Source organism: Girardinichthys multiradiatus, chromosome 20 (assembly GCF_021462225.1).
Source record: "Girardinichthys multiradiatus isolate DD_20200921_A chromosome 20, DD_fGirMul_XY1, whole genome shotgun sequence".
NCBI classification, from domain to species: Eukaryota; Metazoa; Chordata; class Actinopteri; order Cyprinodontiformes; family Goodeidae; genus Girardinichthys; species Girardinichthys multiradiatus.
Genome location: NC_061812.1, coordinates 2700905 through 2719965, shown reverse-complemented (window position 1 = coordinate 2719965; position 19061 = coordinate 2700905). Strand labels below are relative to the sequence as shown.

The 19061-nt window shown below is 44.2% G+C and overlaps 2 protein-coding genes across 8 annotated transcripts in view; one reads left to right on the top strand and one right to left on the bottom strand.

Annotated features, from left to right (window-relative positions):
- Positions 1–19061, top strand: part of LOC124856267 (centromere protein P) — a 117278-nt gene that overhangs the window by 76330 nt on the left and 21887 nt on the right. The window lies entirely within an intron of this gene.
- ecm2 (extracellular matrix protein 2, female organ and adipocyte specific) overlaps positions 9207–19061 on the bottom strand; it is a 29632-nt gene continuing 19777 nt past the window's right edge. For 3 of the 5 annotated variants that reach the window (XM_047346561.1, XM_047346565.1, XM_047346563.1), the window contains 8 exons: positions 17724–18443; positions 16325–16440; positions 15939–16074; positions 14244–14401; positions 12459–12598; positions 12235–12347; positions 11743–11956; positions 9207–9810 (listed from right to left, as the gene is read on the bottom strand). In XM_047346561.1, coding sequence (XP_047202517.1) covers positions 9642–9810; positions 11743–11956; positions 12235–12347; positions 12459–12598; positions 14244–14401; positions 15939–16074; positions 16325–16440; positions 17724–18443 — 1766 coding nt within the window. In that variant the 3' untranslated portion in view covers positions 9207–9641. The remainder of the gene's footprint in view (positions 9811–11742; positions 11957–12234; positions 12348–12458; positions 12599–14243; positions 14402–15938; positions 16075–16324; positions 16441–17723; positions 18444–19061) is intronic. The other 2 variants (XM_047346564.1, XM_047346566.1) reach the window with 1 other exon arrangement.

Sequence of the window (19061 nt, the reverse complement as noted above, 5' to 3'; positions counted from 1 at the left end):
ATGAAGTGACCCCTGTAGCTGGGTTTTCTCCTACGTACAACCTGGCTCCTCTCTAATGATCTCTTCAGCTCAGCCCACAGGCTTTCTGATGTGGTTTAGGTCTGGTGACTGAGATGCTTGGTTTGTATTTGCTGAACCATTTCCAGGTCGTGGTGGCCATTAGCTTTAAACCATTATTCTGCTGAAAAACCCAGTGATGACCTATTTTCTGGTATTTCAAAGAGACCATGTAGATATGAACTCTGACAAGGTTCCCAGGACCTTTTGGAACAGGAACAGGCCCACAGCATCACTGATCCTCCACTGTAGATAACCGTAAGCTCAGTCTGAGCACAGTAAAAGTTGCACTACATGTTTATGTTTGTGATGGTAGGACAGAAAAGACATCTGTTGGTTGTTATGGAGACTGCAGCTCCCTTGTAGTTTATTAGTGCGATGATAAAATAAACGTTGGTCTTCCTCCTTGTTTGTCGTAGTTCCAGTCGTTTTAGAATTAGAATCTACCTTTATTGCCAAGTTTGTACAGATAAACAAGGAATTTGACTCCGGCACATTTAAAGCTGAATAGAAGAGTTTAGGTCAGAGTTTATGTCAGTAGCTATTTTCCTGTTCCTGAATCAACTGATTCGTGTCTTTTATCAACATCATCATCATTACTGGGCTTTTAGAGGAAACGTTGGACGCCCCGCTGCCATGAGATTTTTCCTGCATCAAGCTAATTAATTTGCTAACTCGCCACCAAGTGGTCAGGGTGTGAATTGAATTCTATCATAATGGCAGATGGCCTTCGGATTTTTCCGTCACCGGTTAAAAAAACTGAAAAAAACGGAAACTATTTAGTCAACGCGACCCCTGATGGTGTGTTTGCTTGCCTTTCCCATTTTGCAGAGCAGCCTGTTAATGGTTTGTTGACACTGACTATCTTGAGAAAGGGTAGTGAAAAAGGCCAATCAGTTGTAGTTGAATAATGATTAGATAAATTATGTTTTTTCATAAAGCATAACATAATTCAGCTCAGTCTGTGTGAAGGTCAGAGCCCTGAGGAGCTCTCTTCAGCCCTCCTGTCATGTCTGCAGGAACATCACCACAGGACGTCTTTGTGTTGCTCTTTGTCGTCTAGACCTGGAAAACTTTCCTGACGTGTTTTTAATCTGTGCTGGGAACAGCTGGCATTATCCCAGCCATCAGGACTGATTTTAGCAGGGAAGTCACTGATTTAAGGAGGTATTAGACAGATCCTTGAAGGTTTGGGAAAGCTGAGGCAGAAGCAACACTGAGAATGCTTCCAAGCATCAGACTATTTTCTGTTGAACAGGAAGCCCCTTTGCTTTATGTTTGAGGCAGAGATGAATGTTTCCGCTCTGAAATGGAAAAGCTAGCAGGACCTTGCTCCCGCTGGGGTTCCTTTTTTCCTTCAGCGCCGGTATTTTCTGCTGAGCTGAGCTGGAATGCCACGGCTCACTGCCGAGCCAGACCATTTAAATACCCGGGCCTGGTCTGGCAGTCTGACAAATAGAAGTGACTGTTTTCTGAGCACCTTCTAGGAGAAGAAATCATATTTTCCAGAACGTCCAAGATCTGGTTAAAACATCATCTCATCCGCGAGGAGCCTGCAGAGTTCAGCGTCGTCTCATGTTCTCCACTGATTGACTTTAATCAAATCTGTTTTCTGGTGTTTTCAGCAGCAAAAAGCAAACTGAGGAGATTCCTTCAAACCAAAACCGTTTCATAGAGGAACAATGTTTAGTTAGAATTATCCCGAAGAAGTCTTCCACGTTCGCCGGGTATTTACTGTTCAGAACACGCAAGGTTCAGGTTGTAGAGATAGTGAGTAAATTTTTCATTTGGCTGCAAAGATTTATGTGATTTTTGTTCGAAGTTCTTATTTGGGGTTAAAGATACTGAAAGACCGGACCTAAATAAACTCTATAAACGCCTTATTTTTCATTTCAGATCCTACAAAAAATTGTTTAGACTGTAAGACTGGGTCTGTTCCATTTTCATGCCAGCCTTGAAGCAGGAGAGCAGAGTCTCCACACCAGGTTTAGTGATTGGGAACATGTGTTCAGCCAGGATCTTGGAGATGAGCTCCGTCAGTTGTTCTGCTTACTCTCGAAATGTCTAAACTAACAAAATTAAATCATGAAAAGATGAAAAACGTTGACATATGTTGGCTTTTAAGTCAAACTTCTTTAGAACATACAAACTGTTGAGGTTATAAAAGGAGGGGCTTTAGGACGCCATCTGCAGGCACATTGTGGAAGGACTAGGAGGACAGTAGTTCTTGTATATGAAGTGTTTGCGTACAGAGCTACAGCTGCAGGTTTCAGTTTGGTCCCACACCTCTGAGAATGTCTGATGAAACCACTGAAAGCTCCTGGTATCTGGGACGTAAGAGAAAACTCCCTTATGGTTCCCCTGTTAGTACCTCAGACTGGGTTCCTCACCACCATAGTTGTGTGCTGAAACAATCGGCTGCTCAGAGCCAGTTCTTTTTCCCAAACATGGCTGGGTTCTGATTGGATCCTGATGTAAACCTGCTTTGTGTCCCTCTCTGAGCACGCAGCACCACTAACCTTGCTGCATACATCCTCATTTGTGATGCTTGTCTGGATGAAGAGGAGGACGGCTGGGGTTCAGGGTCTTTGTCTGTAAAAGGATCAAAGCTTGAAGTGTTAGCTGACTGCTGCGCCTCTCGATGATGAACTTCTGTAAATTTAATGGCCCTCAGAGGGAAGCTGGTTTGCGGTAGAGAATAAAAACATGATGGCGTAATTGTTGAAATTACAGTTTTAAAATTTCAGCGTTCCTGAAGAGTGATGATCTGCGTTCCTGATGAGAGGCGGTTAGGATCTCTCTAAGGATCTCATAGTTTCCAGTCCTTTCAGACATCTGCGACCCGAGCTTGTTGGACTGAGGAGAATTTCCTCCGTCTGGACCTTTTTAAAAACTGAAAGTCACCGGGGCAACCGGCTGCACGGTGGTGCCAAGAAGTTGCTTCATCGCTGTTGTGTCTTTAGTGCCAGGAAACATTTTGAAAGAGGTGTGACCCTGAAGTTCTGCCAACAAAAGATCTTTCCAGCCCAGAATGATGTCACCTTCTATGTCTCTACCTTTATGCTGAAGCTAAAAATCTGAGGACATTAGTTTCAAATCATTTTCCTTAAGTGCCCAAAAACATTTCAGATACCTTGTTCATCCATTTTCTTCAGCTCATCTATCTGGAGAAAACAGATCCGTTTCCACAGCGATCTTCTCCAGCTCCTCCTTGGAGAATACAAGGTGTTCCTAACCCAGAACCGTTACATTGTTCCTTCAGGGAACTCTGGGATGGGAACAACTCCAAAGGGAGACATCCAGCAGGTATCCTGATCAGAAGAACCCAGCAGCAGGTGTTCTCTGAGCTGACAAAAGATGATGAAGCTCCACGTCTTAGAGTTAAGCCCAAAATTATTCATACCCCTGGGAGATTTAGATTGTGAAATATTTTTATTCTGCCAAGAAATTTGTTTCTGGCAGGAGATGAGAAGTGGAGCGTCTCTCAAAAGATAATAAAACTGTGGAAAATGATGATCAGTTTTTAGAAATATACCAAAGAAGTTCACATTTTAACAAAGAATTTCTAATTATTTAGAAATTTCATTGTTTGGAAAAAGCTTTATAGGCATCTCAGCAATGAAACCCTTCATCGAACAGCTGAGCAGCTTTCTGCAGGTTTCCTCTGGTATATAGATGATTTTCTTTGGTGATTAGCTCCAACTCTTTCAGGTTGGAAGGCCTCCTTACCATCACCCTAATCTTTAGATCCCTCCACAGATTCTCTGTCAGATTCGAGTCTGACAGCCACTTCAAAACATTAACATTAATTCCAGTCAGAAGAAACATGCTGGTCCATATCTCCTGACCAGCACTGCAAAAGGAGCTGAGGAGGTCTGATTATCTTATCTGGATGCTTCCTGGACATCATTCATCAGATGAAGACTCCTGGATGGACCCAGAACTCTTTGGAGGGACTATATACCTGGTCCTGGAACGATTTAAGATCACCCTGAGGAGCTCTGCTGGACCTGTTGGATGAATGAGGTTCAAACACAGCCTGGCCACCATCTAAATGTCTACACTGATTTACATTAAACATTAAACACAGGTGTTAATATTGCTCAAAGTTAAATGTAAACTTCCCAAATTAGAAAAAAGTAGAAAGGAAGTAAGCAGCGTGGGAACGCTGTTTTTGTATCTCGTGGGAATTGATCTGAACGGACCCAGTTTTTCCTAATTGTTTTTATCAGACGAAACATCAGCTGCTTGATGCTGGGATTTCTTGTTGCTCGCTCTCCATCCTGCAGAGCTTCCATGAGGTCATGTGACTGATGATTGTTGGGTTCTTCCTTCATGTCTTTGATATCTGAATGTAATGAGCAAAGCAGCTGGTTCCTTTGGCAGCCCTGCCGAGTTCTTTCCTAGGGGAAAAGCTTTAATCTCGGAGCTCCAGCTCATTTGTTGAAGGTTTTCCAGCTGAAACATGCCGTGACGATGACTGTCAATATCTTCTAAAGCCTACCACATATTCCAGCCTCTTGGTTTAATACTTTTTTACCTTTGGGTGTGTTTTCTCTGCAGAGATTACTTAAAATGTTCAGGTTCTGTTAACCGGAACGTGGTTTTTGTGGTCTTCTTTTCAGATGTCTGCTACTTCAGGAAATATTCCCAGACCTCAAGCTTGCTGAGGAAAATATTATGATTAGGTTGGCATGCAGCTCCAGAACCACATTTTCTCCTGACTCATTCTGTATCTGTCATACTGGCTCCACGTCGTCTCTGAGGCCGGAGGTGATCATCTGAAAACAGGAATCTTTATGTAATCTGGATGTCCAGACAGTGGTGGAGATCAGGTAATCTCCTGAAACAAAATGTCAGTTCTCCTTTAAGCTCATGGGTCAACTGAGTGTGTCCTAATCTGCCCCAGGTGGACCACAGGCCAGTTTAAACTGGTTTAAGATCTTCCAGTCACCAATCAGATTTTTCTTTAGCTTTTGCATTAGCTTTTATCAAGGTAAAAATAACCTATATCCTCTAGAACCTCCTTCAGCAGCCTATAGAACCTCCTTCAGGAGCCTCTAGAACTTCCTTCAGCAGCTTGTAAAACATCCTTCAGCAGCCTCTAGAACCTCTTTCAGTAGCCTATAGAAACTGTTTTAGCAGCCTGTAGAACCTCCTTCAGCAGCCTCTAGAACCTCTTTCAGTAGCCTATAGAAACTGTTTTAGCAGCCTGTAGAACCTCCTTCAGCAGCCTCTAGAACCTCTTTCAGTAGCCTATAGAAACTGTTTTAGCAGCCTGTAGAACCTCCTTCAGCAGCCTCTAGAACCTCTTTCAGTAGCCTATAGAAACTATTTTAGCAGCTTCTAGAACCTCCTTCAGCAGCCTCTAGAACCTCTTTCAGTAGCCTATAGAAACTATTTTAGCAGCTTCTAGAACCTCCTTCACCAGCTTGTAGAACCTCCTTCAGCAGCCTCTAGAACCTCCTTCAGCAGCCTGTAGAACCACCTTCAGCAGCTTGTAGAACCTCCTTCAGCAGCTTGTAGAACCTCCTTCAGCTGCCTCTAGAACCTCCTTCAGCAGCCTGTAGAACCTCCTTCAGCAGCCTGTAGAACCTCCTTCAGCAGCCTGTAGAACCGCCTTCAGCAGCTTGTAGAACCTCCTTCAGCTGCCTGTAGAACCTCCTTCAGCTGCCTGTAGAACATCCTTTAGCAGCTTGTAGAACCTCCTTCAGCTGCCTGTAGAACATCCTTTAGCAGCTTGTAGAACCTCCTTCAGCTGCCTGTAGAACCTCCTTCAGCAGCTTGTAGAACCTCCTTCAGCTGCCTCTAGAACCTCCTTCAGCAGCCTGTAGAACCTCCTTTAGCTGCTTGTAGAACCTCCTTCAGCTGCCTCTAGAACCTCCTTCAGCTGCCTCTAAAACCTCCTTCAGCAGCCTGTAGAACCTCCTTCAGCAGCTTGTAGAACCTCCTTCAGCTGCCTCTAGAACCTCCTTCAGCAGCCTGTAGAACCTCCTTCAGCAGCTTGTAGAACCTCCTTCAGCTGCCTCTAGAACCTCCTTTAGCAGCTTGTAGAACCTCCTTCAGCTGCCTGTAGAACCTCCTTCAGCTGCCTGTAGAACATCCTTTAGCTGCTTGTAGAACCTCCTTCAGCAGCCTGTAGAACCTCCTTCAGCTGCCTGTAGAACATCCTTTAGCAGCCTGTAGAACCTCCTTCAGCTGCTTGTAGAACCTCCTTCAGCTGCCTGTAGAACCTCCTTCAGCTGCCTGTAGAACATCCTTTAGCTGCTTGTAGAACCTCCTTCAGCAGCCTGTAGAACCTCCTTCAGCTGCCTGTAGAACATCCTTCAGCAGCCTGTAGAACCTTCTTCAGCTGCCTCTAAAACCTCCTTCAGCAGCTTGTAGAACCTCCTTCAGCTGCTTGTAGAACCTCCTTCAGCAGCTTGTAGAACCTCCTTCAGCTGCCTCTAGAACCTCCTTCAGCAGCCTCTAGAACCTCCTTCAGCAGCCTGTAGAACCTCCTTCAGCAGCCTGTAGAACCTCCTTCAGCAGCTTGTAGAACCTCCTTCAGCTGCCTGTAGAACCTCCTTCAGCTGCCTGTAGAACATCCTTTAGCAGCTTGTAGAACCTCCTTCAGCTGCCTGTAGAACCTCCTTCAGCAGCTTGTAGAACCTCCTTCAGCAGCTTGTAGAACCTCCTTCAGCTGCCTCTAGAACCTCCTTCAGCAGCCTCTAGAACCTCCTTCAGCAGCCTGTAGAACCTCCTTCAGCAGCCTGTAGAACCTCCTTCAGCAGCTTGTAGAACCTCCTTCAGCTGCCTTTAGAACCTCCTTCAGCTGCCTGTAGAACATCCTTTAGCAGCTTGTAGAACCTCCTTCAGAAAGTAAAACTCATATATTATATAGATTCATCACACATAGAATGCAATATTTCAGGCCTTTATTTCTATTTAATTTTGATGATTCTGGCTTTCAGAGAATAAAAACCCAATATTCAGTGTCTCACTAAATTAGAATATTAAAGATCAGTAAAAATAGATATTTTAAACAGAAATGTCCATCTTCTAAATATTATATTTCTCTGTTCTCAGTACCTGGTCTGGGCTCCTTTTGCATAAATTACTGCATCAGTGCAGCGTGGCATGGAGGCGATCAACCTGTGGTTCTACTGAGGGGTTCAGGAAGCCCAGGTTGCTTTGATCGATGCCTTCAGATCATCTGAATTGTTGGTTCTGGTGTCTCTAATCTTCTTCTGGACAATACTCCATAGATTCTCTGTGGGCTCTGTTCAGCTCAGTTTGCTGGCCAGTTAAGCACAGTAACACCACGGTCACTGGACCAGCTTTTGGTACCTTTGTGGGCCGGTACCAAGTCCTGCTGGTAAATAAAATCAGCATCTCCATAAAGCTTGTCAGCAGAGGGAAGCATGAAAAGCTCTAAAATGTCCTACTAGATGGCTGTGTTGACTGTGGACTTTAGAAAACCCAGTGAACCAGAACCAGCAGATGACGTGGAACCCCAAATCATCAGTGACTGTAGAAACGTCATAGTGGACCTCAAGCAACGTGGATTCTGTTCCTCTTTACTCTTCCTCCAGACTCTGGAACCTTGATTTCCAAAGGAAATGTAGAATTTACTTTAATCTGAAAACAGGACTTTGGACCACTGAGCAACACTCCGGTTCTTGTTCTCCTCAGTCCAGGTAAGACACTTGTAGCCCAGGTGTAGGACCCCTCTGTTTGTAGTTGATCTTGATGAGCTGACTCCAGCCTTGGTCCACTCCTTCTGAAGCTCCACCAAATTCTTGAATGGATTTTGCTTGACAATCCTCTCAAGGCTGCAGCTAGCCCTGGTGATGGTGCACCTTTTGTTACCACACTTTTTTCCTTCCACTCAACTTTCTGAGAAGATTCTTGGTTACATACCTCTGTGCAATGACTTTTGTGGCCTCCCCTCCTTATGGAGGGTGTCAGTGACTGTCTTCTGTGTGTCTGTCCAGTCATCAGTCTTCCTCATGACTGTCTAGGCCATTTTATGGTCGTTACATTACATAACATTTATACATTTCTTTATAATTGTTCTGATGTAATTTTCTGAGACACTGAAATTTGGGTTTATTATCTGTAAGCCATGATTTTCAAAATTAACAGAAATAAAGGCTGAAAATGTGTGATGAATCAATAATATGAGTTTTTTTTTCTGAAATCGGTGAAAATATTCATCTTTTTCACTACTATTTATTGAGATGTACCTCTACTGCTGGTTTTGATTTTCTCCAAACATGGTTCTGTCCATTATGGTCAAACATCTCTACTTTGGTCTCATCTGTCCAGAGGACATTGTCCCAGAAGTCTTCTCCTTCATCCAGATGCAGCTATGTAAACGTAACACCTGCTGCCATCTTGTTTTTAGAAAGAATATGATTTCTCCTTTAACCCTTTCAAACTGCCAGACTGGTTCAGATTTTAACTTTTAACTGTACTGTCATGACCTTTAACCTTTAACCTGCTTACTGAGGCCTGAAGAGTGAGATGGAGCTCTTGGTTTCTGCTTCTTTCTCTGAGCTTCACTCTCTGACCTTGGGCTGAATCTGCTGGGACGTCCACTCCTGAGAAGATCGGCAGCTGTCTGAGATGTTTTCCTCTTGGGAAGAATCTTCCTCTTTATAGGATGATGGACTTCAGGTTGTTTGGAGATGACCTTATAACCCTTCACAGGTCGATTGGCAGCAACAGCTGCTTCTTCAAGGTCATTACTGATTTCTTTTCTTCTTGACATCGTGTTAACTCACCTGAATGCTGCAGAGCAGTAAAGAAAGCAAACCTTTGCTTTTACAGAGTTGATCACTCTGGAAACGTTCCTTTTCCCTTGACTGCATATAAATTATAAATCCCTTTTTAAGCCCACCAGAACCTGTCCCGTCTGTCTTATTGACTGAACAGAAACAAAAATGAAGCGGCATGTCCTGACAGCTACTGTTTCTCTGTCTCCTGAAGCCTTTAACTCTGCTGCTGAACATGTTTTGACCTGATCCTTAAATGTCATATAAATCTGTAATTCAGGGAGTCTAAAGAACACTTCCCACACCTCACCTCATTTTAGCTTTAATAAAAGAAAGAGTTCAGAACATGAAGCTGCTGAGGTTGTAGAAAATAATGTGCTCTAGTCCCACTGCAGTGAAATTCTTTCCATTTTTTATTAGTATTTTACAGCCTCGAAGGAAGGATTCTTTCCATTTTACAGAGCTTTACATTTTACCAAAGCAGACAGATGTGTTTGGTTTCTGAAGCCTGGAGGAGTTCTGTCATCGTCTAACAGCCAAAGGTGGTCCATATGACCCAACGGAACCACTTACCAAACCCAAAACGTCATGGAGGGGCTGAGTGGCAGAAAATGTTACTCACAACTTGTAACAATGTCCAAGTCCAAACAGATCAGAAAAGCTCTTTCTCCCAGACGGTAAATCACATCTTGTCATGTTGTTCCTGAACATCAGGTGATTCTGAGGGAACGTTCTTTCTTCTTTCTGCTGATTCAAAACCAAAATCTTTAAACGTCGGTGTGTAAAACAAATGTCTGTTAGTCTCTGGTTCTATGGATCCTCTGCTCAGATGGTTTTCTGAGGTTTCAAGACCACCCCGGAGGCAGAACGTAAACATGAGAAGGCTGATGGTGACACCTTCTTGGGATCAATGTAGTTGTTTTCCATCCTTATTGCAACCAGAGTTGTTTCCTCATGGTGGTCCGGGTCACAGATGCTTTCTTCAGGGATGCTCCTGGAAGTTCCAGCACAAAGATGTGGTTAAATTCACTTTAATATAAAATATTTTATAATATATCATATAAATGTCTGGGATTGCTTGACTCTTCCCCCTTCTTTACTCATACTGCTCTGTCTGCAGTCTGTTTTTTGTTCCACTGATCTATTTTCTTCAGATTTCCCACAAGAAAATACTTTAAACATCTCTCATTTTATTGTTTTACTTTTTCCCAACATTCACATTTTGTCTGTCAGGATTGTCTTTTAAATTTTCTGATAAAAAAATTATTCTGAATCTGGTATTTGGCATTTGGGAAACTTCTCAAGTCAGCTTCTCTCAAATGTACGAAACCTTCTTGATTGGGGGTGTTGTAGTATAGCATTACTAATAAATACATTTATGCTACTGGGTCTTCATCTAGTATGAGCTGCCTGCTCCTCAGTCAGAGATTCAGTCCTGATTAAAGGGACTCTGCAGCAGGAGGAGGTAGTTATCTGCTGATGGGAACATCCACATACCTACAGCTGTTTTCTATGCTTCAGCGGGGGCTGCAAGGTTGTTCACAGCCCATGTCTTCCTCACAAGCACATATCTACTAATCTGCACATCTCACTCTGGGGGTGGTCCAGTAAAGCCCGTACTGTAACAGGAACTGGTGTAACTTTGCTCTAACAGCTAACAGGAAGTACATTTAACGCCATCCCTGCATGTTGCTAGAGCTCCCAAACTCCTCCCCACTGGGAGAAGACTGATGCTTCTGTGGAGATTGTTGCTGATGGAGTGTTGAAGATCTTACTACAGCCATTTCAAGTCAAGTCAAGTTTATTTATTTAGCGCTTTTCAGCAACAAAGCACTCAAGGCGCTGTACATAAGGAAAAACATTACAATGATACAGAAAATCAAACAGAGGTAATAAAAAAAAAAGAGAGAATAGTGGTTCTGCAGAGTAGATTTGAGCCAGAAGACCTGAGAGGTCTGGATGGTTGATCCACTGACAACAAGTCTGTAATGTATTTTGGTGCTAAGCCATTCAGTGATTTATAGACTAACAGAAGTATTTTAAAGTCTATTCTCTGAGCTACAGGGAGCCAGTGTTGGGACTTTAGAACCGGGCCGATGTGCTCCACTATTCTTAGTTCTAGTGAGGATGCGGGCAGCAGCGTTCTGGATCAACTGCAGCTGTCTGATCCACTTTTTAGGCAGACCTGTGAAGACACCGTTGCAGTAATCAATTCTACTAAAGATGAACGCATGAATTAGTTTTTCAAGGTCCTGCTGAGACATTAGTCCTTTAATCCTGGAGATGTTCTTTAGGTGATAGAAGGCCGACCTAGTTACTACCTTTATGTGCCTCTGAAAGTTCAGGTCTGAGTCCATCACTACACCCAGGTTTCCAGCCTGACTGGTGGTTTCTAGCTGTATTACCTGAAGCTCTGTGCTAACTTTTAAACGCTCTTCCTTTGGTCCAAAGATTATTACTTCAGTTTTGTTTTGATTCAGCTGAAGATAATTTAGGCCCATCCATGCATTGATTTCTTCTAAGCATTTACCCAGCACTTGAATGGGTTCATGGTCACCTGGTGACATCGTAACGTATTCCAAGTATGTGGAAGGGTTTAGTGATGCATCCACTGAAGAAAAGTTCAAACATTTTAGTTTTGGAGAAAAATCGGCCTCCCTGTAATTTATTTCCTTTACTCTGAGCTCTGAAGCTTCTTCAGCTTCTCTGGGTGAGGAGATGAGACTCTCAGGTGGAAACAGCTTATTTGGTTTTTGGTTGTCAAGGCAACCCTCCATCCAGTGAACTTACAGTTTAATGGTGTCTGGCTGGAAGCGATGAACGAGTCAGGCTCTGTTATGTTCAGCTGGTCTTACTGGATTAAAGTGGGAAGGCGTGCTGTCGGTACATGTGGAGTAAAAAGACTCTGTAGATGTTGGCTCTGTACCTGATCCTGTTGTTGTCCAGTCTGAGGAGGTGTAAGCTGGTCATTTCACTGACTCCGAGCGGGACATGGACCAGCTGGTTGTGGTCCAGGCACATCTCTGTCATGGAGTGATAGGCGCCGAAGAACGACTCCGGTTCGATTCCCTCTCCATCCAGCTTGTTGAAGGAAAGGTAGAGGTATTCCAGACCAGGATCCATGTGGGCGAAGATGTAACCTATGGAGGAACGGAAAGGAAATTCAGGTTGTTTATTTTGTAGATGAATGAAGAAAATGATCATCCTGCTGCAGCTCTCTCTTCACCCACTGAGCCTCAGTTTGTCTAAAGTTCTCCTCAGTACCTCAGATCTCTTGCTTATTTTGCCCCTGTTGTAACTTGCCCTCTCTTGTCAGACAAATAAATCACATCTTCTATTTTTCTTATGATGGACCAGTACAGCAGTGGTTCCCAAACTGTTCCTTTTAAATGATTCTCATTGTTTTCCTTTAACCTACCGGGTATCCTCTCTATGTTGTTTCCCACCAGCACTAAGTGGATCAGAGACTTCGGAAGGTAGGATGGAACCAGGTAAAGTTCATTATGTGACAAGTCAATGGACTCCAAGTTCCTGCAGAAGATGGAAGAAGACAGATTATGCTTTAATGTCCTGACTAAACCAAACTGAAACCTTTATCCTGGAGGGTCACGGCTGAAAATGATGGTTCTGTTTGGGTCTGACCTGTGGTTGAACCAGGCCATGGGGGCGATCTTGGTCTCGTCCAGTTTGTTGTGTCTCAGAGAAACCAGGTTCAGGTTTGTGGTCCGATTAAAAACAGTTTCTGAGATTTCCTCGATCAGGTTGTTCTCCAGGTACAGCTCCTGTAGGAGAAGAAAGAAACGTTCGATGCGTTGTTATAGTTTCAATGTTAATGTGTTGACTCAGTTAAAGTTAAACTTCAGAGCCAATTGTCAGATATTACTGCTGGACCTGGTTCTGATTCATGACATATGAAGAGGGTGTGTGGTTCTGTGCTGACGGTGTGTTCAGCTTCCCTTAGTCTCCAGAATGGATCACTACCGGCAGCACTCCGCTGGTACTCTACCCTCTCTGTGGTTAACCAGAGGCTGTAATTATCTGGTTAGGTCGGTTTCCCACATATGAGAAATTAAACATCAGAGAAGAAGAACCATCTTTGCTTTTACAGAGCGGGAAGCAGCTGAATGAGCTTCTTAAAACATGATCAGTGTTATTTTGTTTTTGTAAATTTGAAGAATCATTTGAGTTTCTTTGTTCTTCTGTTATAATGCATTTGTCAGCAAAGAGATTTGTGGACCTTCTGAACCACAGAGGTTTAGGTTTTGCTAGCAGTATGGTTCCAAAACAATCGGTTCTGGTTGTTGAAGGAGTTACAAAAACCCAGAAACTCCAATAACTGAAACCCACTCTGGTTTACTTTGGATAACGGTTACAGTTTAGTTTTGTTTAAATATGATCAACCAGACTTGGTAAATGTATCTTCAGGAGTCACCAGCAATGACCAGAAACTTCTTCTGAAGGTTCCTTGAAAAAAAAAGCTTTTCCGAAGGATGGACGGACAGCTCTTGTTAGTACTGAACCTGTAGGTCATTGTTTCTCAGTCCTGGTCCTCAGGGCCCACTGACCTGCATGTTTTAGTTGTTTACCTGCTGCCTCACGCCTGGCTTAAATAAGCAGGTGATTATAAGGCTGAAGAGGTCAAGGAATCATGTGAACCAGGTGTGGTGGAGCAGAGACACATCTAAAGCATGACTGTGGGCCTTAAGAACCAGGGCTAAGAAACACTGCTTAGGTGCATCAAATAAACCCATGGACTCATGTCTACCAAGTCAGAAAAACTTTCTCCCCGTCCATCCATCTAAGAGGGTTCTGCGTCTGAACCCAGAGTCTCCTCTGACTCTGCCCAAAAGCAATGACCCCATAAGATGTCCTAATCAGATGCTTGAACCTGCTCAGCTGACTCCTCTCATTGTGGAGGAGCATCACTTCTACACCAAGCTTCTCCTGGATGAAGCTTCTCACCTTATCACAAAGGCAGAGTCCAGTCACCCTACAGAAGTAGCTCAGTTCAGCCACCTGTACCCATATCTCTTACTGTAGGGGTGGAACATAGATGGAGAAGTAAATCCAGAGCTTCCTCTTTCACCTAAGCTCCTTCTCACCACCAAAGACCAGAGAAACATCTCATTACTGCAGATGAAGACTTGATCATTCTCTATCTATCTCTCCTCTGGTCCATAGTGCTATCAGTCTGGTACTTGAACTCCTCCAGGCTCTGTGACCCAGAAACCGACCCCTGACCTGGAGTCACCAGTTTGATATTTAGCAGGTGGAAAAATAAACTCCTAAAACTGAAAAGACAAACAAGCATCGCCTGCTCTCATGTCATGGGTGAATCTAGTCAAGACTGGGTTTCAGTTCGCCCCGTAGAGTTTCACATTCTGAACGTTGCTTATTGAACCAATGAGGAGACGTTATACTTCATACCAGCAGTGACTTGGGAAGACCCTGTGGAACAGTGCGGAAATGGTTTCTGCCCAGTCTGAAGTAGGAGAGCTGGATCAGAGGTGCAAAAGCCCGCGGGTCGACGTTCCCTTCACTCAGCAGATTCCCCTCCAGCTCCAGAATTACCAGGTTGCTCAGATCTGAAACAGGATGAAGAACTGTGTTCAGCTAAAAAAAATAAAAAATTAGAATAGGACTCATCAGGTCCAACACACCGGATAATTTGTGAATAACTAAAGAACACTAAACAGCAACCAGAACCCGTCTGAAACAGCCTTAATATACCGAGCTGCGCAGTCTGTTAGATCTAAATATCTGAACTCTTTGGAGTTATTTCCTGCAGTCTGGGAGCTGAGATCCAACCTCATTAGACTGAAGGACCTCATGAAATCAAGACTGCCTTGAATTTAAGTGATCAGTGTGAAAATCTGACTAAATTATGGGATATTTTATCACTGGCAAGCTCGATTTTAGACAATGAGTACAAGATCCATGTCTAACAGCACAGGTCCCATTTTTTAAAAGGTAGACATAAACTGGCAGTCACAGAACAGAACCTGCCAGGTTAAATGATTTCTGCTCTAAAAGCAGCATCTCCTACACATAATAGGTGAGAGAGAAGTATCTAATTAGCTAAACAGACTGGGTTTTAGACCAGCTTGAGAGCAACATGGTTGTCTTCTTCAACCCATCTGGAAGGCATGCCTGAACCAACCCTAAAATATTACTCTCCAGCAGGTCATGGGTCTGACCTCCTGTCCCTGTCCTAAATAGTCTGGCCTCCCTGCAAAGGAAGCTCTTTTCAGCCACTGGAGTTTGGCGTCTCGTACCTTTGGCCGTTACCATAGATTGACTTCAGTTCTTCCATCATCAGACCAGTACAGAGTCTGCTTTACTGGACAGGCTGCCCCACTCCTACCTCCCAATGTCCCACTTGTTCTATCTTTACTTTAGAACAAGACCCGGAGATACTCAATCCTAACCTGGAGGTGATGGTCCATCCTTTTCCAGCTGAGGATCATGGCCTCAGACTTGTGGCTCCTTCTCTATCAGTACCAGCACAACTCCCCTTGGCTCTGATCCACTCTACATGGTTCGGGTTGTTTTCTATGACAGCTTTGGCGGCCCCAAGAGTAACGTGATGTTATTTTTATGTGACATACTATCGTCTAGCTCCCTCTGCATTTCTTCATCAGCAGAAAAATATCTGAACCTTGTCTTTGGACCACTGTGTTGTGGTGTTGTACCAGTACCAGTACCCAATGGAAAACCCTAGAAACTGAAGTGAGTCAAGTCGAGCAGAATAGGTAAAGCTGGAAAAGGGGCTCTAAAGAAGCTTCCTCCTAACTGCTTTATGCTAGAGTGTAAACTGCTGCAGTGCCTCCATGATGTCCTCACCTTGCAAACAATACTGAGGACTTTTTATATACACCTTTACTCTTTCAGAGCAGTTTTCCTGGCCACAAGGATTACTTCGTTTTGGCTTCTTTTTGTAAAACTGGTCGTATTTTACTGGAGCTGGTAGCCTGTTACACATCTACATTGACCAGTGGATATAGAGGGAACCCGACTGTTGAGAAGGGAAGGTCTATACCTCTGTGAGTGGAGGAAACCCATTAGAAAAACTGATGGTTGTATTGGATTCTGGAATTGCCTGCCAGTATAGTATCTCTGTACCTTGGAAGCTGTTTTCATCTATTCCTCTCAGTTTGTTCTCATTGATCTTCAGTTCCTGCAGTGTGGAGGGAAGGTCAGAAGGAACCGCATCTAGAAGGTTCTCATCCAAGTATAGACGCCTCAGCGTCTTTAGAGCCTGAAACAAACAGACTGGTCAGACTGGGAACAATTTAAATGAAAGTCTAATAGTAGTTATAGTTGTCAGCTCTTTAGATCCTCACTATGTCAAGCATATATTTAGTTATTATGAAACCAGAAGAGTTTATGTTCATGTTTGGGTTTATTACACTCCAGCAGGTCTGATCTATAGGCCTTCAGACAACCTGTGATCACAGAGAAATAGATGCAGTCTGAGGGCCTACAGTGGTCTGAACCGCACGTCTTACTGTGAAGGCTTTGGGATCAATCCCAGCAGAGGTGAGCTTGTTTTTCTTCAGGTTGATCCACTCCAGGTTGGGAATGCCGTTGAAGGCTCCTGCTGGGATGCTGCTGATGTTGTTTCCTGCAGAATAAAATAGTTGTAGTCCACATAAAGAACATGAAGTTGTAGTTGGTTTGTTCTTTGTGTTTCTAATACATCTAGTAGCTTAATGATGCCATTTCCTGCTTCAATAAACTCATTTGCCCTGATCATGAGATGCAAGGCAGATTCTACCGAGTTGTGTTTGCATCTAGTTTGTGTTTCTGGTGTTTGTAGTTCTAAATGACAGTTTAATGCCCTGCTCAGATCATAGAGTATTATTTTTGTTGTAGTTCCATGCTGAGTAAAATTAACGTCTAAGTTCAACATGGTTTTAGGTGGGATTGCCTGCAAATTCTAATATCAACCGACTCCACAAACAAATGAAGCTGCATCTATTTTAAAATGTCCACCGTAAGATGAATTGTGGGAAATCAAGTTGGCCTCAGATCTTCATGTTTCTGAGACAATCATTTTCTGCTGCTGGTTTTATTACCTTCACTTCGTTCCTGTTTCGACTGCTGGGACTGGATGATGTGGGTTACAGGATCAACCAGTACATGTTGGAACAAACTAACTGGTTGTGTGCTTTTAGTTCTGTTGGGTTCTGTGCTCATTGTTATAGATATATGTTTGCAGGGTTTTGTGCCAGATATGTTTCTAAGATACAGAACATGAATGTTTATTTTTTAACAACGGCTAAAAAAAGGTTCCTTTCACCGCGGTAAAACAAATCTAAGAAATTGATATCGCTGTGAAAAGATTGTGTCCGGTTTTTCGTCTCACTGTTTGTGGTACTGTCTCCGTCTGGTTGTGTCTCCTGTTGGTGTGTCTGGTTGTCTGTTCATTCATTTGTTTCACCTGGCCTGCTTTGGTGTCTTTGTGTCAGCTTGTCTCTCTGGTCTGTGGTTTGGTTTCCCTGACTGCGTCCCTAATGACCTTCTGGTTCTGTGGACAGTTGTCTGACTGATTTCTGTTAGTTGTGTTTCTGGTGCTTGTTGTGTGTCTGTTTTGTGCTTCTGTGTGCAGGTCCAGTCCCCTGTCTGTTTTTAATTCAGTCTTTTATTTCTGATTCCATTTGTCTGGTTCTATATGCCCCTTTGTTTTCCTCTCTGGTTGTCCCTGTGTGTGTCCCTCTGGTTGTTATTCTAGGTTCCCCTTTAGTTGTCCCTCTGGTTGTCCCTAGGGTTGTCTCTTTGGTTGCCTGTCTAGTTGTCCCTCAGATTGTCCCCCCTGTGCTCCCTCTGGTTGTCCCTCTAGTTGCCACTCTAGTTGTCCTGGTGTGTCTCCCTCTGGTTGTCCATCTGGTTGTGTAACCGACTCACCTTCCAGGCTGAGGGACTTGAGCTCCGGGACGCTCAAAGGAGGGAAGTGGATCAGTTTGGCGTTCTCACAGGTCACAGTAACATCAGAGATGTCACATCCTGCAGGGAGGCTTCCTCTGCTGCCCACCTCTTCTTCCTCGTCTTCAATGTCCTCCATCTCATGCTCCTCCACCTCTCCTGGTTCCCCCTCCTTTAGCTCATGTGCTGCAGCAGGTGGCGTCGGGATTGGCGAGGAGGAGGATGGGAGGATCTCTTCTTTTTTTGGAGGCATCTGGAACACATCACCCCTCAGCCACACCTCTACCTCCTCCTTCACCTCCTTCTCTTGCTCCTCTTCCTCCTGTCTTCTTCTTTCCTCCTCTATCCTTTTTTCCTCTTCTCTCATGCTCTCTTCCGCCTGGCGCCTCCTCTCTTCCACCTCCTCTATCTGCCTCCTCCACTCCTCCTCCTCTTTCTTCAGCTGCAGCCTTAGAGCTTCCTCTTCCTCCCTCCTCCTCGCTTCAATCATCTTCCTTTGCCTCTCCTCCTGCTCCTTCCTTTCCCTCCGTCTCTTCTTCCTGGCCTCGTCCTTCTTCCTCAGACGCTCCTCCTCCTGACGGTGCTCCTCTTCCTCCCGCCACAGAATGCCCTGGATCTCCTTTTGGGTCAGTGGGACGATGGGCTCACTGGGGTCACCGGGAACTGGGGATTCACCAGAAAGTTCGAGGCTGAGCTCGGAGTCTGGGGAGGGGGGGTTGCACGGTGCCACGAGGCAGCCAATCAGAGGGCAGGAAAGAAAGGACAGAAAAATGAAAGACAAATGGAGAAGAAGAGGAGAGGATAAAAAGGAAAGTAGAGAAGATGGAGATGGTATGGGGGACAGACGGGTTTGTGTTAGTGCTGCAGACAGATTCCAGACCAGTTGGTTGAAGCTACAGAGCCAAAGTGCTGCTGTAGACCGGTCCGCACCGAACCCACCAAGCTGTTAGATTACAGTCTGAACAACCTGATCTGTCTCTAAGGTTGGAGATAACCTGGGCTGACGTCCTCCAAGCAGCCACACCTTGGTGCAGCTCTGCAGGCTTTCTGAAGGGGTTTGTCCTTGGACTTTGGTTGCTGTTTCCCTCAGGTTCATGTCAGAACCTGACCCTGTTCTCCTAATTCTGACCTATTCATCATTCATGCAGAAGGAGCTTCCTAACCTCAACCCGTGTTGCATCAACACACCAGAAGACCCGACGAAGAAGCAGCTTTAAATCAGATCTTTGTTCTCTTAGTTACCACAGTTATTTCAAACAGTTAATAAAAGCATTAACTCAGGTTCCTCTGCAGTCCCGTTCTGGATCAGTATAAAAACAC